This window comes from Cynoglossus semilaevis, chromosome 16 (assembly GCF_000523025.1).
Source record: "Cynoglossus semilaevis isolate Cse_v1.0 chromosome 16, Cse_v1.0, whole genome shotgun sequence".
Classification (NCBI taxonomy): domain Eukaryota; kingdom Metazoa; phylum Chordata; class Actinopteri; order Pleuronectiformes; family Cynoglossidae; genus Cynoglossus; species Cynoglossus semilaevis.
The window spans coordinates 10,791,461-10,814,486 of NC_024322.1; the positions used below are offsets into that span (position 1 = coordinate 10,791,461).

The following is a 23,026-nucleotide window of genomic DNA, read 5'->3' on the forward strand; positions in this document are numbered from 1 at the left end:
GTCAGAGAGCACAGAGACGAGGGCCTGGTTCAAAGAAAACGCGTCAGTCCCGAGGGTCAGATCTGGGTTTGATATTAACCAGAAACAGATACACCCAGAAATAGACACAGTTCAGCTTGAGAAAGTATGATATGAGAAACGATGTGATGGATTACTGTTTCCGGTTACACTATCATATATCAAATCAATTCTGAGCACCTGGAAACCTTGACCTCAGTAAAACATCAGTAAAATGATGTGATGTACTTGTAGATATGCCAGCAAAAACCACATGTTTGTTCTCTGTCACATTTACAGTAGAAGCTAAAGCAGTTGTGTCTTTACTTAACATATTCTCTTGTGCTCTGATTCCCTGCTTGGGAGATAACGTGACTGAACCGAGCACATGGAGAGTGACAAACTGAATCCAGCCGTTTGCTTCTAAGTATCACCACCTTGGAGAATCGCTGAATGAAAACAGAGTACAGTTGAGTTGTGTCACATGCTCAGTCAGGACATGGTAAAATCTTATAAAAAGCCCATCCCACAGGTCTTTCTTTTATCAAACTGAAGGTTCGTGTTTCAATGTGATCAAATTTATAGAAAACTCTAGAAACATTAAACTTGAATTAAAATAGAACCAAAACAAAACCAAAACAAGAGTCACAAACATAAAGCTAAGGGCGCGTGAAGTCAGTGAATGAAAAATTTCTATGAATTCCGGATCAATAGCAGCGATTCGGTATTTCTATTTTTAGATGCATTTGAAGTATTGTTGAGGGACTACAGGGACCAGAGTAGTCATGGTCAATACTAATAGTTATTTTTTAGGAAAAAAGGTTTACACCAGTTGTTGCTCTTCAAAAGGAGAATGGCCTAAAGGTGAACATGGGTGTCAACATGTTGCATCTAAAACTACTGCCTTTTTTCCTTGAAATCGACTAGATGATTTATACGTAAATCCTGAAAACACATTGCACATTGTTTCATTTGGCAGTCATTTATAGTGTGTCTTGTTTTTTTGCTAAAAACAAAACAGTCACAAATGAAAACAGTATGTAACCAGAAATCTCATGCTTCTGGTTTCGTACAGTTCTGTTTTCTGTTTATTTTATAATCGCACACACGTACTGTATGACTGTATTACTGTCCACATGTCCCGCCTTCAGCACAATAAACTGGCTCTGACTAGTTTTCATTTTCCTATCAGGACTTCCCTTTACATTTATGTATTAGTGAAGACTAAAACATTAAAAAACCACATATGATGGTACCCACTAAGGTCATGACCTCACGCCCAAACACTCTCAGGACGGGAGTATAGAGGGGTGGTCAGAACACAACAACATGAAACTTTACACGGTGTCCTATTTCTGTTTATCACCTGCTGTTCTGCAACCTGCAGTAAAATTATTTGTAACTTAGAAAATAACTTATAAAGTTTTTTGTTCAGATCAACTTAGAGTTGAGAATCGACCAGTATTTCATCAACAAAAATCACGCTTATTTATATGTGTTTACACAATCTGGGTGAAAGCCACATAATAAACTAGATTTGGTGGATACAATCTGAGCCACTTCAGCTCAGATTGTAAAGAACAACACTTGGATTGGTATAATTCTAAACAGAAACATTGCAACACGAGTCATTTCACAAGAAACTCGTCTCAGTTTTTGCTATTTAACAGCAATACCAAGCCCCCCCCCCTCCCCCCACTGGAGGAACTCCCTACAACAGACACTCCCACAGGCAGCACAGTGCTGAGAAGTCTGTGTGTGTCTGCTGAGCACCTTCATACCAACAGTTAGATTTTCACACACGGTGGGGTTTCCAGGTAGAAACAAATACCGAGTACATGTGGGTGAGAAAACTTACCGCCTCCACTCCTGAGGTGAGGATGGTGAGGGAGAGGCAGAGGAGCAGCAGCAGCAGCCTGCAGTCAACAACAGGGGCAGCGTTCACTAATAAATTAATGATGGAAGTTCATGCCCTGCAGTGAATTACTCTCATGTGGTTCGTGTGTGTACCTCAGAGTGGTCAGTCCTCTGTTCTGTTGCCCTTGCATGGTCCCTCTCATGAGGACCGAAATTCTTGAGTCCCACTCTGCTGTCTTCACTCACAGGAACTTGTACAGCATGACTGCCTGAGCTGAAACACCGTTATCTCCATGTTAAGTCATAGAAAATAACACTTGATTATAAAGCACATCAGCATCAAAGAAGGGTCGAAAGAAATTTACCATGGTGTAAAATTTAAATTTAATAAAAGGTTTTGCACATTTTCGGCATATGAGATTATTAGAAGTTATTATTTAGTTCTCATTGTAAAAAAAAAGGCACAGTACTTACAGTCACCGAAGTTTGCGCACCGATGGCACGGTGAGGAACGGAGCAGACTGTGGAAGAACACCGATGCGCAGCGCTGCTCTCTGAAAAGTTCCAGGTGTCCGGTCCTGGAAAAGAGTGGCACCAAAAAGTCTTTCTTTTCAGATATTGTTATAAAAACCGCTAAATGAGCTTAGAGTCGTCCCTCTCCTCAACGAGAAAAGTCAAAAGTGTTGGTAACATCAGAGTTGAGCGCGTCCCTTTGCATGGGTGAGGGTGGTCGTTTTTTGAGGTGGGAGGTGTGGTACAGAGAAGAATCTAGACCAAGTTGCACTGATCAGATCTTCACATCGTCTCGGACAAAGATGCAGCCAAACGTGCTGCCCGAGCTCCGACCATAAACAGAGACTTTTGACGGAGAAGAAGGAGCAGAAGCGGTCAACAGGTGGTAGTTTTCACTGCGCTCTCTGCACCATTACGCAGCGCCAACATGATCTTACCGTCCGCTACTCTCTTACTGCTGGCGGTTCTGTCCTCCAGCCTGGACCTGACAGAGGCTGAGGTGAGTGGAGAAAAGATCTGACTATTCTACTTTATTGAATTCTTCTCTAAATTCTCTAAATATGATTTTAACTGTGTTTGATGATGAGGTGAAACTCTCAGGGCTGAGCCGGTGGCTGCAGTCACATGCAGCCTATTTGGACCAACTCTCTTGTCTCTTATTCAGTGTAGTCATGATGATGACTGACTAACTATTGTTATGCTTAAATATGTTTTTGCTTTTTGTTTTTAACTGTAAATTAGATTAATCCAAAATGGACTTTTCTTTCTGATTATTTATTTTTGTGCTTGTGTGACTTCACTTATTTTAACAATTGCCTCCTGCTTTTGCCTGAACTCTGTGAAGCTGCTCTCACCTCCTCAGCCCAGCCTCCTCCACTCAGGCTGGAGACGAGCAGAGGGGAGGAGGGAGGAGGAAAGGAGAGGGTGGGGCAGAATACCTCCAGTAGCTGAAACGTGTGTCTGTGTGTGGGGACATGTGTGTCGTCACTCCGAATGGAATGACAGTGACAAAAGTGATCCATATGTCTCTTAACAGTAACTCATTTTAATAATTCACTGATTCAAATCATCTGGGTTCCCCTCCTTATCTGCCCCTATTGATGTTGAGGATTTATGTTCCTTTTCAGTCAGCATTACACAGTAATTCTTCAGTTTTTTGGTCCCCAGATGTAGCTGCACAGTGAGAGATTTCACCCTATCGTATGACATAGCTTTTAATGTACAGACCATAACTGGGTTTGGAAGTTATTGGTAACTCTGCATCTCAACTGTTTCAATCTAAATCCAGGACAAGGCTGAAGAGTTTCAGCAACGTCTGACTAAGTTTTAGGTTAAGTCCCAGAGGGTGAGTTTAAATCATCAGCCTCAATCCTGGACTCAAGTACTAGAATAGTAGTTTTAGAACCCGATGCTAGGCTGCTGTAACATTTAACAGAATAAAGCAGATAAAAAAGTCATAATATGATAAGAATGTTTTGAACACAAAAATAACGAAAGCCAACTTTTCTATGCAAACTACACAGTTACTTGGTTACATTTTGGCTGCAACATTTGTTTGTTAGGTTTTATCAGAACAGTATTTTTGAACAACATCTATTTTGAATGACCAAATATAGTAAACACAGACTTACTCATCCTCAAACAGAAGGTGTCCACAGATGTGATTTCAAATATTTGGAGGTACGTCTTCACTGTCACTGAAATTTAGAGGAGACATATTTGTGGTTAAATTAGAGAATTTTTTACAATTAAATAAATCCACAAGCTAACAGTATCAGATGTAATACTGGAAAGTAGACAAATGTATTTTTTGTTTCTCATTGACATTTCTGTGCATGTTGTAGGGAGGGCTAAAGAAAGCAAATCTAATCAAAGATACTTTTTTTTTTTACTAAAATATTAAATATATTATTTGCCAGTGAACTATATTATTGGTGATATTGAAGTTAATCAAAATACGACAAAGTAGTTACTAAACTTACTAAATAGGACTTTATAGTTGTCTCTGGTTAAAAAAAAGAAAAGAATTTATGGCACAGTAGAATAAAGTGAGCTCAGAAATTTCTCATAATAAGGAAAGATACATTTAGAAAATAAAGAACAGCAAATCTGTCACTCCTTGTTATGAAAGTTGTTCTTTATCAGATTTTACTAGGACTGATAACGAAGTATAATTCCCAAAGATTTTGATCAGTGAGCCTTTATGAGGACAAATGTTTGACAAATCTAAATCTCCGAGCTTAACTCGTTGGCATCCTGCAGGAAGAAGTTATCAGCAAATATGTGATGATTTGCAGAGGCTGTTGCAATAGATTAAAAAGTACTTTGGTTTCTTCAATTCAAAACATAAATAAGCTTGGTGGTAAAAATGTATTTCCTCTAGAACTGAAAGAGTTTAGTCACTTGTTGCCAGGAATGATCAATGATGTTGAAATTGAAGGATTTTTAGAAATGACTGCAGAAGTCACATCCTGCTGAGTGAAAACATCTCTGACATCGGGATAGCGGAATGTAGCAGGTGTGAGTGAGCAAATTTAAGTTGGACTCCGTGACGCTCGAAGATGAGACACAGGCTGTTAATCTTGTATCGTTGTTGCTCAACAGAGAGATATGTCATGTTTGGAGAATATTAACACCACGTGAGGGCGGCTGTGGGGGATTTCTCCAACTTCCAGGGTGCTTTAAGGATACATCTGCATCTCTGATGGATTGTAGCTGCTGTATGTCATAATGCACCAACACAGAGTAGGTCTCTGTATATGAGGATGGTCAAGTCGGGAGTGAGATAATGTAGAATTAATAATACAATACAATGTGACTGTGGGGTTCCATGATAATGAAGCAATGTAATAAAGGCATTCTTTTCTGGCAGGTTTTTACCTTAACCCAGATGTTTCCTCTACCATCTACTGTTGTCCCATTTTTGAACGTACAAGGATCTTCATGTCTCCATTCACACTGAGTTCTGATTAAGGTTAAATAGAGCAGCAGAAGAACTTTCATGTGTTGCCTGCATTTGTAAAACAAACAGGACACGGGACATCTGGACAGAGGAGAAGACATGCGAGGAGCATAGAGGGGGTGTAGAAATGTCCAGACATCCCATCACTGATCAGGTGACATCAGTGGAATGACTTGCATGTTTTTCCATCTACCCATGGGAGGTCCAGAACAGGAAGTTTGTGGTCCTGTCTGGGGCTTTTATCTCCCCCTAACTGCGTAGTGACATTTTTACCAGCAACACTAAAAACTGTGGTGAAAGCCAACATAGGGTCCATGTAACGACAGAGCAGATACTGCCTATATCAGACATGTTACTTGTTATTTAGGGCCTCGTGTGGTGAGACATTGATCATTTCTGGTCAGATCTGGGCCTCATGCTGTCAACATCATTTACCTCAGCAATGGTAGCCAATCAAAAGCAGCTTAGAAATGAAACTAGCACAGACATAATTTGCCAATAGCACTTCATGTTTACAGGAAAAGGGTAACATTTAGAAATACTACATTTTTTGAGACATATTTAGCCCAATTCTATTTAGATCCATTTGGTCTGAGTCAGATGGATGCTACATGAATCCACTGTTTACAGTTCACATCATCAGCTTGAGTAATGAATTCAGACTGTTGCACACATTTCTCATAGATTTCTAATTGTATGGATGTTGGTTCAACATTGTGAAACAGGACCTTAACATGTAAACAATGGTGAACGGATTCTCACTTCCATAAGTACGAGAAAACAGCAACAGTACTGTAAGGAGGAGGCAGCTTTCCCATTACTTATGGAATGTAAATGACCACATTAGTTCCCTGGAAGGGAGGGTTAAGCGGGGGAGTCCTCGATACATGGAACGCTATAGCCTCATTGTTAGACAACAATATTTCCTCAAACGTTTGACGCACTGTACCTTTAACTTCACATGAGCTTGTGTCTGCTGTAGTCTGTTTATCTCTGCTTCCTTTCCACACAGACACAGAAACGTGACTTTGACTAAATATCAGCACCTCCTGTTTAGGCTCCTTCATAATCTCTGGAGCCTGTCAAAAGGTCAGGAGTGAATATAGGTTAAAAACAAACTAAGGTTTTCAGGCCAGGTCATCCACTGAATAATGCAAGAATTTAACCAATGTGATAACCAAACGTGCAGTATGGGTCAGGTTGCTTTACCCTAATATCTAGATCCACATATTCTTATTTCTGCTGTTTGCATCTGATCTTGATTGAATTTCTTTCCTGTTTTTATAATCTAAACAGACTAGAGTTGCACTCCCTTAATAGTTGTTTAATCTGGTCAAAGTGAGTCATCAGTAATTCCAACAGCGAAAGAAGACGAGGAGGTGGAGAAGGAGGAGGAGGACGAGGAGGAGGAGGAGGAGGAAGAGGGATAGATTAGCAGATTCCTGGAGTGAGAGTTTGTGTGTGGGATGTTGGATGGAGAGACTGGGAAATGCAGTTGGTGTTGAAGGAGAGCTGCCAGGGTTTTTTCTTTTTGCTACTGGCCTGGCCGTGATGTTCCAGAACAGGGTGGACCTCAGGGAATGAAGAGCACCAGTCAAATATGGAGGAAGCAGAGCCAAGTTCTGGGTGTGTTCTAGGTTAAAAGTCAAAACTTTTGATCAAGTACTGGTCAGTCGGTGCTGATGGACAGAGTGCAAACAACTCTGCTTGTTGTTTGGTCTAGGTCTGAGCTCGTGGGCCGACCTCCACCGTGACACCTCCCACAGAGACAACAGCTGACTCTGCCACTCTGTCCCAGTGTGAACGGCCACCAACCAAGCTCTGCACCCTGGGAAGACGCAACCTGTCTGACCCCTTGTCCCTCACTGTTGTAAAAATGCCTACATTTGGAAGAGAAATGATCCTGTTTGTGTCTTTATATTTTGACAAGACCCTTTGGTGGCAAAACCTCGTACTCAAGTTGTGTGGCATGGTGTTTCACAGACTGTTTATAAGAATGGAATTTAGTTTTCTGCATGCAAAAGTACAGAGATAAAGTAGTGCTGGGCTGGAATAATGGTGTTTATCGTAATTTTTAAAATGTAAAGCTATTCAGCAGGGAGTAGAGGATAAAAGTCAACAGGAAATTAGGCGTGTTATTAACAGAACAATGTTGCCTGTAAAAAGTCTCTTTTTATAAAGTTGTAGTTCCTTCTGAATGGATCTGTAATTCACAAAATATATGTTGTTTTATATAAGAATACTCAACACCAGGCCACAAAGACGTTCTGAAAGACCTAAAAATATAGAGTTCCTGCCAAATTTTGTAGAACTTTCCCAGGTTAGTTTCATAACCTTGGTGTACATCTGGATGATTTCACCAATTTCTTATGATTGTCCTGTGAATGTGTGTGTTTCCTCTTTGTTTGTTATAGTTTGTGGATTTGTGGTTAAAAAAGGTCACGGCCTTGCAAACATGGCTGATCCCGTCTTCACCACATGTATTTTTGCCAGATTTGTCACAGTTGGGTTTTTTTATTAACATATCCTAGTGTTCCCATGATGACACTTGGGCTCTGACTCCTCTGAACTTGCCTTGACTGTTATCCTCAGGATCAGTTACTACCCTGAGGTGTACTGTTATGGTGAGAGTGCAATTCAGCCATAACACTGTGAAATTGGTGAGTCATAAATAATGCTGCCTGTGGTTAAGGCAGTGGTGGTGCAATGGATATGTCTGTCTGACGAAGAGTTGGTTGATGAAGGAGAAGACAGAGAACAGCTACAACTGCTACAAAAGGAAAGGAAAGGAGAGAGAGTGAGGTGATGAGTTGAGCCTTAGAAACAGAGGAATGTGTCGGAGCCGAAGATGATACTCTGTGACTACTCTTTTAGTCTCGCTCTCTCCCTCTGGACCAGTATTTTCACCTTCTGCTTCCATGGAGGATAAACAAGACACTGACGTTGCTATGATCAGATTAATAACCCTTGGGTTTTTTTTTTTTTGGATTGGGACACTGATGCGTGGAGTGCAGTTTTGGCCGACTACATCTTCAGCTTTTCAGTCTATTGGGTTTTTTAAGCTGCTGACTTGCTTAACAAACAACAGGTGCAACAATGAAGACGAGTGTTAATTTAGATCCACCACAAAATACATTCCTATGTTTGAATCTAATTTCAAAGGTGCAAGCTTTTAAATTGTGTTGTAAAAGGTCAAATATATGTGTATAACATTTCAGAATATATGTATAATGTACAATGTATAGCATTCAATCAAACTGTGAAATTTACAAAAAACAGCTTCAGCAATACTTTAAATAAAATTCTAATCGTCGACTCTTTTGCAATTCTGGTGGCCAAAGTGAGCCTCATTTTAATTATTTGAGTGGTTACAGCAATGCCCCCCTCCAGCAGATGGCGCCCAGGCCAACTGGCTATGTGGTCTATGCCATGTGCCACAACTCTGAATAGAAATCAAGTTTCAACTAATGTTACACCCCAGACTTTTAAAGATATTTAGAAATAAAACATGCCAAATGACAACATGGTGGGAAGACGATCAAGACGATCACATTGCATTTGCTCAGAAACTCTAAAAAGACCACAGGTGTGAATGCGAATGGCTGTTTTCTCTCTAGTGTATACTATTCATTTATGTAGCCATGGGATGGACTGGAGAACTTACCAGAGTGTACTCCACCATCACCGTTCTCCCTGAAAGAATAAAAAAATTTGCTTAAGAAAGTCACCATGTCCCTCTTGTGCAGCCAGGAAGGCATGATGGAGGAGTCTTTGTTTTTGGGTGATTTTTGGGTGGGTTAAGCTTGGGTGGAGCAATGTGCTGGAGTGTCTGCAAAGCAAGAAAAAGTCACAATACATTTCAGAGCATATCCTAGCAGCTCTGCTTACCAATATTACAGTAAGTGTTCTGACATCATCAGACAGTATTAGACAAGACTTTGAAGGTTCCGCATTCGAGCAAGATCTGGCACCCACAGATTCCTCCCTAACACAGAACCGCCTCTGGGTTGATAGTGTAGATGAAGTGATTAAGGAAAGAAAACAGGGGAGAAAGTAGGGTTTGTTTGTTAAGACGGTAAGTGATGGATTCACTGATAGCAGAGATGTGATGAATCAACCTGGTCTCCCAGATTAATGTTGTTATTTGTCTACTCGGCAAATTATGTTTAATTTACTGAATCTGAGAAAATAAACAGAAATAAAGCTTTGAGTTTTGACAAATGATTTAGTATGTGAACGCCCAAGTGTGTATGCAGGTGGTTCCCTAGGTTTTTTGCCACATGTCACGAGAACTAGCTCTTTATCTCCCCCTCAGATCCTTAAAAGGATAAAGCAAACAGAAGAAGAAGAAGAAAGGATGAAGACATCTCCAAAGTATTTAGGACAAATACTTACTGAGAACTGAAAGGGAAAATGACCTGATGAGTTGTAGAGGGACCTTTTCAGCAGATCTTGGTTCCAGATGGACCAACCTACACTTGGTGCATTAGCTGGGTTCACGAGCTGGGTTCATGACCAAACTCTTCATTTGTTCCTAAGAAAAAAACAAGTCATCAGGTACTGCTTGACAAAGACATTAAAATAACATTTTTAAAGCTGGTCAAGACTGAGAGATGTCTCAACATATTACACTATAGTATAAAAAAATAAAAAATAAAAATCTGCCAACCCTGTCTTTTTGTTTGGCAAACAGTTAAAGCACACTTTGAGCTACATGACTGTATGAAATGTGCTATATAAATAAAGTTATTATTATATATTACCAGAAATTCTGACATCCTGTCTTGGAACTTTTTTGATTTGTAAAACCTCAACTGACAAATTTAGGACAAGTCATTGATGCAATTCTAAAGAGACAATTTGAAATTAAGATGAAGGAACACTGGGAGAATGAGCAGAAGCCAATTCACAGTCTCCATTTAAGAGAAGTCATATATAATGGCTGATTATAGTGTTGTTAAATGTTTAGGTGAAACTACTCGTAAGAGTAATGCACAAAATAGGGCTTTACAAAAGTGACCCAAACTTAATAATAATTATAATATTATCCCATTTAAAACAACGTCTTACGCAGCATTCCAGCAAGGCCTCAGGGATTTTCACTTGTGTATCTTTTAGTGCTTCCTTCCTCTCTGTGGGATGTCATAGAGATTGCAAGGTTGGTATGAGGACAAAACAACATCAACTTTTCCAACAATTAGGTGATTTAAGAAAAAAATATGTTAGGAAAACGTACATGTGAATCTTCGGGTTGTCCCACTGGGACGAACAGGCTCTGAATGTCACACGTGTCAAGAAAAAAAAAGAGAGACATTCAAGTCCATGTGATATCTACTGCCAGTCACATGCCTCAAATACTGTACGTCCCGAGGATTAGAAGTACAAAGACGTGTATTTTCCCCTCTCAGGTGAACATACCATCGATGTCTTAAGTGGTCTAATCAGGTTTTTAACTTCCTTTTCCCTCTACCTCCCACCATAGACCCTGCTTCTTCTTGCATGCCTAACTGGGCTGGAATTACTGTGTAATTCTTACCAGACATGGTAAGCACTGGACTGTTTTGACTCTAAATTAGAAGAGTAGGTGGACTGATAGGAATAGCAGATCCTGGGTCTGGGACCCACAGTATTTCACAGGAACTGAGAATGCCTGTATATCCATACCTAGAGTCTTGATCCACTTTCCTGGAATAACAGATGCTTTATTCATCACCTACTGTGCTGATGTTAGAGCTGCTGCAGGTTTTCGGTGGTATCCGGGGGGGGGGGGGGGGGGGGGAATCAGATAACTTTGTGTAGGCAATAAGCTATGGGGGCCACGTGATGTGATTTGCACAAGGGTTGAAGAAGGAGTGAAGTCTAGAGGCAGATTAAGACATTTTTGGCTGATAGGTGAGCAGATCTTTTGTCAGCAGTCGGCATCTCCAGAGCCTCGGGGCAGTGAGATCTGCAAGTCACAGTCACTTCACGTGTTCAAACGACAGTGATGTAATGGTGGAGTAGGAGATTATCCCTAAATCTGATCTGGAAACAGTAAAACAATAGGGATCAGCCTCTTCTATTAGATGGCTATCAGACGGAGCGTTCAGACTGATAATGGGGCTCAAGGGCTTTATTATCCATTCGTTTGTTGCAGACTTGGAAGTGAACACGTGGGTCAAAGGTTGTATTTTCCTGAGCTTTGGAATTTCCTCTCCATTCTTAGCTCTGTTTATTCTTATATTCTTCATAATGGGTCGTTGCTGGTGTTATTAAATTCACAACAGAGTTTTTTTTTGTTGTAATCTTTCTTTTTGCAGCAGTGACTGTAGTGACTAATTCATATTCCAGGTGCTTCTTTATATCATTTGTGGACAGAGACAGATACTTGCTAGTTAGAATTTAGTTGTAAACTGTAAAACCAGAGACAGGGAACATATTTCTGTCTTCTTCAGAGCGGTGTGCGTGAGAATATTCCAGGATGGATGTGTTGTGCTGGCACCGGTGTCACAGAGGTCATGCCTTGTCTTCACGTGCTGACGTTTTCCCAGATACCAGAGCACTCTTGAGAGAGACGGGAGGCTGACCCAACCCCTTCTTGTCTTTGTGAGCATAAAAGGCTTCCTTACAGAAAGAATGGCTTCCTAAGTCCCACATCCTGTGGCACATTGCAGCACATTCACAGAGTAGCTGCAGGCAGAGTTGAAGCAGGTCTGCAGCCTCGCCTGAATGGAACTGGGGGGGAGAAAACAAACATCTTAATGAAGTAACTGTTGCTTTGTTTTACTTCCTCACATCCATCCACGGACCGTTTGAGTTCTCGTGGTGCGGCACCTGATTTGTTCACTGATTACAATGTGAACAGGGCTGTACTGAGACTGCTTTAATTATTTTAATTATTGTTTGATTTGATCAATTCACAGACATTAACTCACAAAAAATATTATAACATATGGTTTGAAAACAAATGTTTGGCCAAGGCTGGGAAACAATGCAAAATATTAAACACCAGAATTGTTAATATAAACCTTTTAGGCAAAATTTGTTTCATGAATTTGGACCGAAAAAAATAAAATCGACTTGAACGTGTGCATGTTCCGCCTGGTAGATGTTTTTCTTTGCTGTTTACTTTAGATATTTGCTGAAGCAGTGTAGTAAAGTGAATGAAGGACACTCTGAGCAAACACAGTCATTGTAATGTTCTAAAACTCTTGTAAAATTTAGGGAAACCCTCTACATCCTTTGTCTCTCATATTTGTTTGTTGAACAACACCTGGGTCACGGTCACAAAATGACCCGCCACATGCAGTTGGTGGTCAGATTGAATTATCTGGGAGTCTTGCAGCTTTTTCTGAGAAATGTCTTTGTAGGTTCTCCGGTCTTGGTTTGCTTAGAATTTTTTTTCAATATTTAAATATAAAACATGTCTTCTCACAGGTTGCATGAAATGTGTAAAATTTTAAATCCCAGTAACACGACAGTGACCTGGTGCAGTGTTGGCATGCATTGAATCCATCTGTGTGTGCAGTAATTAGAGCTGGAAAGTTCCACCTTAAAGCAGAAGATTAGTAGGAGCTGAATGTAATTTGTTAACAAGGCAGCCTTTATCCACACAACACACATACACACATGTACACACACACACAAACATGGAGGACGTGTTATCACGGTGACCTTTATTTTAAAAGCTCTCTTTAAATGCCTAAATCCACACTAATGGCCTGCCAAGGGGTCAGAGGTTGACAGGATGAGCCTGTGAAGGTCATGTGACTGGTCAAGAAGGGGATGCACAGGGATTGGCTGATAAAAGGGGGGTCAGAGACCCCAGTAATCTAAGGCAGGAATATTATAAAAGGATTAGTTCAAAGGGAATTGTGGATTTTTTTTCTTACTTGTGCAGTTGGCAGACTGCAGCTCTGCTGTGAGAGAATGATGTCATGATTAACTCTAAGTCACATTAAAGTAATAACGGTCATACCGTAATAAGTATTGCTGGATACAGCAGTCACTCCTTCCATCAACTGGATTTCCCCCACCAGCACTTCAGGATCAGCCAGTTTCAGGTTCTTGTAACTCTGTGCCAACCAACAAGGCCTGAGAAATGGTCTGAAACACTTTTCCCATTTCCTGAGTTCATTTCACTTCTGAAAATTCCTGAGTGGACTGTCAGCATGGCTGAGCACTCGGCGTTCCTGGTTCATGTCGCATTAGTGCTGACATCTTCAACAATCACAGCAGTCGCAGCGGTTTGCCACTGTGTCCACAGCTGGCCATGTTTGGGTTCGCAGCAGAATAACTAATCACAGGCCTCGGTTTGATCCCACAGTTGAGCTACATGACGTTGATAAGTGGATGAATTATTTTATTTACTTTTTTTGGGTGTATATGAAGTTTCATCTTCACTTCACCACAGCCTGACTACTGAATGTGATGAAAAGCAGTATTCATCACGCTTTGTCTTGCATGAACAGATCGACAGAATTCTTACAGGTGTATTTGTTAACTTCATTCATTTAATTTGTATATGTCTAAGAGCTGTCACAAAATTATAATTCTATGACCCAGTAGTACGTGAATGTACGTGTTCCTTTTTGCCCAGCACTTGGATGCTTTATTGTTCTCCCATGTATAGTATTTGCACATGTCAGTCACAAGGTCATCTTTTAATCAGCTGTCTACCCAACCGACCAAAACTTCAATTTTAGTTTCTTTCATTGTCAGTGGGAAATTGCCTGCGACCCCTGTGGAGACCAACGCAGGAGTATCCTATATGTATATTCTGTGTGAGTGTCTAGACGAACTGATCCAGATCCAGTGCTTTTTCCAGGTATGATTTAGACCTTTGTGAAAACAGTTCTCAGCCAATGGACCTGCTTTTGATTACAAAAGCCTTGGATTTTTTTTTTCTGTTTTGAAAAGGAATACCTATGGCCTGCAGCGAAAACAGAACGTGTTTTACATTGTGGTGGTCTCAGCAAATAAGCACAACAGGAATCCATTAAAAAACAGGAAACTCATACCAGTTGTGATGTACATAGTACATGCGATGTATCTGTAGGTATTAGCCTTGGGGAATGGCCCTGGATTCCTCTCAGTAATGGAAATCAACCCACGGTTAAGTATTGGCCAAAGATGACCAACATCGATTTGGACATCTCACTGTCTTTCCTGAAAATAAAAGAGGAGATGGTATCACCTTAACTTAATTTAAAACTGAATAACTCTCATTTACCCAAGTTAACGTAGCATGACTTGAAAGAGGAAAACAGCCAGACTCCACAAAAGTGTTTGTTTGAACTAAAGAAATGCTTTTTTTAAAGTACTAGTAGACAGTTTTAATTTCAATGTACAGTTACTGTTAACACCTTAAATTCCCAGAACTTCACAGAATACTGTTATACTGTATACTATTATAATTTTAAATGGTGGTATCTGAAGATGATTCCTGATTTATGTGATTAGGTTTCAGTTTGTGCAAGTGCAGCTAAAGCTCACACAGGGTTTGTCCGTACGCGGGTGTGTGTGCTTGTTTACAGAGCAGGTTGCACCAGGAGCTTTGTCTTCCAAGTAAGGCAGGCAGTCAGAACATTTTCCTCCTCCACTTCTATGCTTCCACCCCAGCCCCTCTGTGCCAGAGAAGGCCAGGAATGTCAGGGCAGCGTAGTTCAACCCCACACAATCTGAATATGAATGTTGCATGTATTCCTCCCTGCCATTTGAGGAGAGAGGAAAACCGGTCCTGAAATACTCCAAATATACTGTACAAGTGCTAAAAAGCTGAGAAGAATCAGGAGCAGATGACTGAATATGTGTGACTACCTTTAACTTCAAAGTCAGTTAATAGTACTGCAAGTGTGTGCATGTGATTCGATTCTCCAAGATGATTCATAATGGTCGATTTTACTGCTGACTAATGAGCCCTGCTGTCAAATGAAATCCTTCTGTTGTTCAGTTCAAGTCATTGTAATTGTCTCCATATGGAGGCCACGGTCTGTGCCATGATCTTGTCATGATGGAGTGACTTCTACACAGGTTAAACTACTCCACAACTGTGCTAAATTAACTGTAACGAAGCACAATCTTGTTTGAAGGCTCATTATGCCGGGACTGTGTATACAGTCATGAAACATTACTTAACTGTGCAGTAAATGAGACTTGACTGTGAAAGAGCAGAGATGCTCGTAAGGTGAATGGGGACTTCTGTCATGTCAGTGGGAACTGATTTATTAATGTGAACGTTCACAGGTTTCATTGGTTAATCACAGTCGATATGACACAAGGTCAAAGGGGTTCAACACTAATAAGCACATCTGACTTACAATGCAATTAAATCCAAGCCACTCAGTTGTAGACAGAATCTTAATGAAATTCAAATCATCCATGTGTTGTAGCAGAGGAAAAGCTTATGGTTAAAAGAAAGAAAGCAACAATAAGAATACCATAAACTTGAGTAAATAGCCAATAGGTGTTAGCTTCATTATGTCAACTTAGCTACTCTAAAATGCTTTTCTTGTGAGTACTGCAGTAAATTATTATTATTAAGGTCATGGACATTAAAGGTGTCTAACAAAGAAAATGTCTGTGCTTTCTAGTTTCTTTCTAGTTCACTTGTAAAAATGTACAACTTACATCACTTTAAAGAGACTCTGTGAGGACAACGTTAGCTACTGACGAAGTACGTTGTTTTATTTAGCCTCCTACTGTATTTATTTAGGAATTCATTTTTTTTCATCAAGTTTAAAGAGGAATGTTGGAAAAAAATGAACAGGGAAGTGAAATAATAACCCCCCCCCCCCATTCTTACCTCTGTGCAGTAGAAAAACAGTGATTCTGGCTGGAATGCGTTGTCTTTGTAGAGAGACCTCTGTTGTTGACATTGACCATATGTTTGTGTGATCATCACTTTTCCTTTACATGAAGGGAATATGTTGGAAAAAATTCCTCCAGCTGTTGTACATTCACAGTCAGTCAGTGAAGCACAGCGGGGATACCTCAACTGGAACATCTTTGCCCTCATGTGGTAGTACTCTGCAGTGTTGAAGTACTGCTCAGGATCCCTGTGGTGGACATGTATGCAGAACAGGATTTCTGGTGATTATTTATGTAACATTTTGGATGTTAAGTTCAAAATAAAGCATATAAACCTTTGAGGAGGCACTAAGTGCTCTTGCTGAGTTTGGCAGTACTGCATGAAGGGTGGACATGAAGAACGGGGGCAGTGAGTCATGCAGCCTCAAACATCTAAGAGACAGAGTGAAAAACTTTACTTTGTGGGCTGTAGCTGTTTTGTCCTTAGCCACGATGGTGCCACTATTCTCCAAGAATCCAAGTATAGAACAAATGCTGATCGGTATCCCTGGTTAAACCTAGACCTGAAGTGTTGAGAGCAAACATTACTCATCACTTCCTCTGAGCCTTGATCTCACCACAGGACCCATGAATCACATGATTTCAGACATATCAACCAAGTGTTGTTTAAACATCACACCTTTGGGAGTGAGACTTGAACTGATGTAACCTAACCCTTTGATGTAAAGTTTTCCAATGCAACACACAGCCCTCAGATACTATATCAGGCAGTATTTTGGAGGCGTGTGAATGTGCCTCTGTGTACCATGCCATACCATCCATTTTTCCCCCACCCAGACACAGTAAACATCACACTTTTCAGAGCTCAGTGAGTCACCAGACACTATATCCACAGTGGACATTCACACTAGTGACAGAGACTCTCTGGTTCTCCTTTGTCTGTTCACTGTGATGACGATCGGGCCGTCATAAAAAGTAGCATCATCGACCTGTATTTTCTTTCTCACAGTCAGGGTCAAGACCTAGACCCACTTCTTGCATCTTCAAGTGCAAGTCCAAGGTTTGCAAAATGGGAATGATTGACACCAACTGTAAATAATGGATTTTGGGCTAATGGTGGGGTTGTGATGCATTTTAACTAAATGCAAAAAAACAACAACAAAAGTCACCACAGCAGTAGTCGCCATAGTTTTTACACCTGATCCTATTCCTAAAGTAACCCAGCTTCAGTTCTGATGACTGGGTGATTTTGGTTCTGGAACCTTTTAGTGGCAGACAGAAGTCCTACAACTGCGCCATGACTGGTGGAGATTTAGTTCATATAACTCCTCATAGTTCTTCTCTTGGTTGGTGTGAAGCAGCTGAGGCCTTCATTCTGTCTTCTGTGATGTAATTCTATGTCTACGATGTGGTTTGTTCTATAAGCGGGGCACTCATGGCTCTCATCCTTCTACATCCTATGGATCTTTATGATAAGGTCCTCTTAAGATGCCTCTTTCCTGCAGTGTCCTGATACCAGATCAGATGGTTCCATGGCTGCAGAACCCATTAGCAAGATGTGCTTTTTGTGCAACTGACAGTTGGACTTTTGTACCATCGCTCACATCTGGTGTTTGGGTTTGTGGCAACGCATAACGGACGTGGTGGGAAAACAAACATAGAGAAGTCAAACAAGTGCCGGTTTGATGAACCTGCAGATTATTGCTGTATGTTAAGAGATCTAACGGCATTTGGAAGGATTCAGGTTTGATCTCGTTCTGTAACAGCATGCCCACCAACAGAGAGGAATGCAAGCTCATTTCAGTTGTGTCTTAAAGCAGGATGACTAAAACAGCAGACAATGAAGAGAAAATCCCAGACAGATGCAAACCAACAGGTGAAGGGGAGGATAATTCAGTAATTCCTCACAACAAGCAGCTGTGATTTACTATGGTGGTGCTGACAATATGCAAAGATGTTCTGTCATTGCATTAACATGCCTCAACTACCATTGTGCTTTGTCCAGAAAAACCACACTAATCCAGTACCAGGAGCTCTGTGTTGCCTGCAGGTTTTTCGTAATCAAACACACATGTGTGACTTAAAGAATCCTTACTTCTTCACTGCTCTTCGTCTCACCACACTAATCTGATCAGAAACAGGTGTTCCTGAAGGTTCCCTCCTGCATGACCAAGTAATAAAAAAAACAATTAAACTTAAGTGAAGGAGTGATGGAGAGACTGGAAGACGTGTGAAAAAGAAGTGGAAACGGGAAATAACACAGTATAGGCGGCCACATGTGCAATGTAGTGAAACAAGAAGAGAACAAGTGCAGTGGGACAGGGTGTGGGCGGCTAGGGGTCAAGATCTCCATGAGTGAACTCTGTTTCCCATGGTTTCCCATGATTTAAAGAATACATGTTGATTCACTGATTACTGTTAACAAAAGAAAACCCGGAGTATACTTGACAAGAATCATAAGTTATAGAAAATACAGAGGAAAGAATGACTGGTGTGTGAGACATTGGAAGGAAGAATTTGCAAGACATTACGAGAAATTGTAGAGGAGCCAATTATTTGTTGTGCCTATGTGAAAACAAGAGACAGGCAGGGAGAAATATTTTGCGGTCTGTTTAGCTATGCACTCTTTACCCAGGCTCGTCCAAATCTCTGACAGCATTTTGGCACGGCCGCCGTGCACGTGAGTCTATAGCAACAGCTGGAAGATGGAGGGAAAAGGAGGAGAGAAGCAATGAAAGAGGGAGCCAAGGCAACTGAGGCCAGTTCCCAGGCTCCAGCCCCTGGAGACCCCAGAGGAGAGGAAGAGGGTGGAGGAGGTTGGAGGGGGAATTGAAAGGGCATATCCAGCTGCAGTGATGTTCTTCATCATAGCCTGCACAATAGAACTCAGTGATAATCAGTGACATATTTCCCTGACTTGATTTAATCTGATTACAATTAATAATATGAGCGTTTTTATTGCCAACAGTTTTAAAATAAATCAGCTGAACTAAAGCTGTTATAGTAAGGGTGGTCCACACTGTCAAGTATATAAGAACTTTGAGTAAAGACACACATAGACTAGGGTGAGTTAGGATAACACAGGAATATCTTAAAAAAAGTATTCAGGATACTTTTTTTTACACACATTTCAATGAAATACTATATTATATAAGTATTTTTATAACTGACCAAAAAAAGAAAAAAAAACGCCTTAAAATAAATATATAAAAAAAAATTCCGTTTGGGCAAAATTAAATTAAATTAAATTAGTAATTGGCATCTAGATGCAGGCTGGATGTGTCGGGTCTGTGTGCAGTAAGTGGGCCCTGGCCTGGAGGTTTGAGATCATACTCTCTACCTGTTAGCCTTTTTATTTTTGCTTCTGCTTCCAAGTGACCAAAGATTAGTTCATGCCGGCTGAAGATGCATGTGACTCTAGAGAGTTGGTGAAGTCGTGAATCATCCTTTCACCCGTCTCACATTACTGTAGCTGTGATTTAGAAACACCAGTAAAACCTGCGCAAAAAACACGGCAGGAGTCTGACTTTTGTGATTTACAGTGTTGTACAATCTTTATCATCCATGTAACAAGGGCAAGGCCCTAATATGGCAGGAAGGAATGATGGGACTGCAGCATATTTTACACATCTGATCCATCAGGACCCTTGTGTTGAAGGTGTCACACATGCCTACCAGCTGGGAAGTGCGGAATTTACGTGTGCTACATCTCCACATGTCTATTGTCCATCACACTCACCTTTTATGATTCTGTTTTTCCTCTCAGGGTTGTGGAGCATCATGTGGGAAATGTGACTGCAGTGGCGTAAAAGGAACCAAGGTAAGGAACTTGTTTCCCAGTTTGATCAATCCCGTCATTCTGTTGAGATACAAGAATTCAAATTTAACATTTACAGAAAATCTCGCTGACTGTTTGCTAGCTGTTAAGACACTATGGTCTATGCTTTCCATAACTGCGTCCAACATGTACATTGCTAAAACCTAGCAGAAAAACAAATAAAGGAATAGGTGGGCAATACTGGTCCTGAAACTCAGATGACAAAGTTACCCATTATCAGCAAAATATATATGAACTACTGTCACTACAGGAATGCAAACATTTCCTAAACAAAGATAATATATATTTTATTAAAGATAGCTAAAAAGCTAACAATACTAGTTAGAGAAACGATGGGAAAATTTGTGTTTACCTAGATTTATCAAAGGTATAAAGTTTCAGAAAAATTCAGTTTGGCTTGTTGTGAATACGTCATCTGTTCTGTAAGATGTGTCTGTAGGGAACTGGTGGCTTTGCTCATTTATTGAACAGGGAATATTTCAGAACTAAAGATTAGCTCGAATTAAAGCATGTCCAGCCAGACAGCTGGTCTTACACTTTGTTCCCATCAGATAGAGGAAAATTCTTTGATACTGATAAAAGTCATGGAGACATTTGACTCAAATTGGCTCTTTGCCCTGTAGCTGTTAGCAGCCTACCACAACAGACTGATCACTGACCGAAAGCAAATAAAAAATACCTCTGTAATGACAGACATTTTCCTCTAGACTCTATGTGATAAGTGTTGGCACATGAAACTAGCAACATTTGTTTAAGTGGTGACAAAGTGAAATCAGTCTAGCAAATGTGGGAAACTATTGGCCTGCAGGGGTACTGCAGCTAAAACGTCAGATCAGTGTTTAAAGCTAAAAGTCTGTGGATGCCAAATTTTTGTTTTTTTATCCTAAAAGTGTCATTTCCAAACGTAGAGATATTACTAGCAACTGAATTATTTTTAATATTTGCATTTAAGTTAAATGTTCATCAACATAGGCAGAGTAATATAAAAAATAGAATTCATAGTGTTAAATAGAATTGAATAGAATGGTGAGAGAAAAATAAATAGTTTTTAATCTGATTATATTTGTTGAAATAAAGCAGCAACGTTGGTGACAATATATGTATTTGAACATTTTGTCCTTTTATAAAGAGAGTATTAGCACAAAAAATAATTCTTTAAACTAGTTTAGAACAACGTATTGGCTGCAGTTTGCACAATGATTTATTTGTTTTTAAGCTACTGCTGTTTTTTGTTAAGTGTCATCATTATGCAAGTTATATCCGAAGACTTATTTCTCCTCCTAGTGAAAAAGCCCCTTTTGGCCTCGGTCTTTCAAAAGCAGTAGCCAAATTTTCAACTCACTGCACAACAACAGATTTACTGACAACGTTTCCACTGTTACAAGGCCCCAGAACAGCTTTGCTATTGTTCTCTTGGAGGATATTATTACTTATATCATTTCCTGTAATTTCACAACAGGGACTGATACAAACCCTCGATTTGTGAATAAAATATTTCGATCCAAGACGAGTAGGAGCAGGCGTTTGTAGTTGACAATTCATGTCGAGCGAAGCGCGAATGGTTTTCCATTTAAGACAATATTGACCTCTAGTGGTAGGTGGTGTATATTACATTTAATATATTCATATTTTATATTTTGCATACAGCATATGCGTGGTATAGCAAATCGGTTTCATCGACTAAGAACACTTTTATATTATTTCTCGAATTTAGTTTTTTCCATTTCACATTAATTGATTACGTAAAAAGCAATTTGATCCGGTTGATCTATCATTGAACCTAATTTAGTTTAACTCATGTCACTCACCAAAGGGTGAACGTGGGCTTCCTGGACTCCAAGGTAATATGGGCTTTCCAGGGATGCAGGGACCTGAGGGGCCTTCTGGGCCAATCGGCTTCAAGGTCAGTACAAGGAAACATACACGCACAGACAGACACACATACATAAACGCACACACATGGATACTAATTTGTCCTGCTGTGATGTCTCTTTAAGGGAGATAAAGGTGATTCTGGGGCTCCTGGACTGAAAGGTGTGCGAGTAAGTACCAACACACACCACCAACATGTTGACAAATTATACCAAATTTTATACTACAACAAGAAAGGGGGGGGGGGCTCAGTTATACTGATTATTGTTCTGTTGTTGTAGGGTCCTCATGGTCAGCCTGGTTTCCCAGGAACTCCAGGTCTACCAGTAAGTCTCTTTTGCTGATTCAACATCTTCCAAAATTCCAAGACATGCTGTATAATCAGTTGAAGCTGCTTAAAATTTCTACAAAGCTTTGTCAGTGCCTCACTCCAAATTGTCTCAACAATCACTGCCTTACTTCTTTTTAAGGGCATCAATGGAAACGACGGCCCATCTGGTCTACCAGGTATCCCAGGATGCAACGGGACTAAAGTGAGGCCTTTTGATTGTTCATTGGGGTTTTTTTCGTTTGTTTGTTTGTTTTTACCAGCCATTCTATCATTTTTAGTCAACATAATTAATGACCATCGCAGCTGTTTTGTGTCTTGGAAACTGTTTTATCCCATCTGACTGAAGTGTGCGTACATTTTTAGGGAGATAGAGGAAAAGATGGAGCTGCTGGTTTTCCTGGTCTTCAAGGACCTCCTGTAAGTACAGACAGACAACAATATTGTAATGAGTGGTGATTTTACAATTGTTAAATGTGGATAACTTTTCAAAGGTCTGTAATCTGAGAATCAACAACAAGAGTAACAGAGTCTAAAAATAGAGTGACCATTAATAAATGTTGTCTTTACCTCTGTGGAGAATGCTACTGCTATAAGAAAACTGTCTTCTGTCTTCAAAGAGGTTCAGAATGTGTAGGATGTATGACAGTGACATTTACTACAGAAATAGACAGACCTGTGTTATATTTATTTATTTTTCTAACTCCATTTTGTTGTTTGACCGTCACAGGGTATCCCAGGAATTAATGGAATGAAGGTATGAAGGGGTCACATACAAACACTTTTTATTCTCACTTTTTTTCTCTCAGACCTATACGATGGCCATTTGAGACGCTCTGACTTCAGCGAGCCCTATGTTGATTTTATTTAC

The 23,026-nt window shown here is 40.2% G+C and overlaps 2 protein-coding genes across 2 annotated transcripts in view; one reads left to right on the forward strand and one right to left on the reverse strand.

Moving 5' to 3' along the window:
* Positions 1–2,432, reverse strand: part of col4a2 (collagen, type IV, alpha 2) — a 45,067-nt gene extending 42,635 nt beyond the window's left edge. The window contains exons 1-3 of the mRNA XM_025063678.1: positions 2,329–2,432; positions 2,008–2,128; positions 1,856–1,913 (exon numbers count right to left, since the gene is read on the reverse strand). Of these exons, the coding sequence (XP_024919446.1) occupies positions 1,856–1,913; positions 2,008–2,057 (108 nt within the window). The 5' untranslated portion in view covers positions 2,058–2,128; positions 2,329–2,432. The remainder of the gene's footprint in view (positions 1–1,855; positions 1,914–2,007; positions 2,129–2,328) is intronic.
* The window catches only part of col4a1 (collagen, type IV, alpha 1), a 34,600-nt gene continuing 13,978 nt past the window's right edge, over positions 2,405–23,026 (forward strand). The window contains exons 1-8 of the mRNA XM_008328686.3: positions 2,405–2,866; positions 19,884–19,937; positions 21,769–21,858; positions 21,953–21,997; positions 22,109–22,153; positions 22,298–22,360; positions 22,522–22,575; positions 22,886–22,912. Of these exons, the coding sequence (XP_008326908.1) occupies positions 2,795–2,866; positions 19,884–19,937; positions 21,769–21,858; positions 21,953–21,997; positions 22,109–22,153; positions 22,298–22,360; positions 22,522–22,575; positions 22,886–22,912 (450 nt within the window). The 5' untranslated portion in view covers positions 2,405–2,794. The remainder of the gene's footprint in view (positions 2,867–19,883; positions 19,938–21,768; positions 21,859–21,952; positions 21,998–22,108; positions 22,154–22,297; positions 22,361–22,521; positions 22,576–22,885; positions 22,913–23,026) is intronic.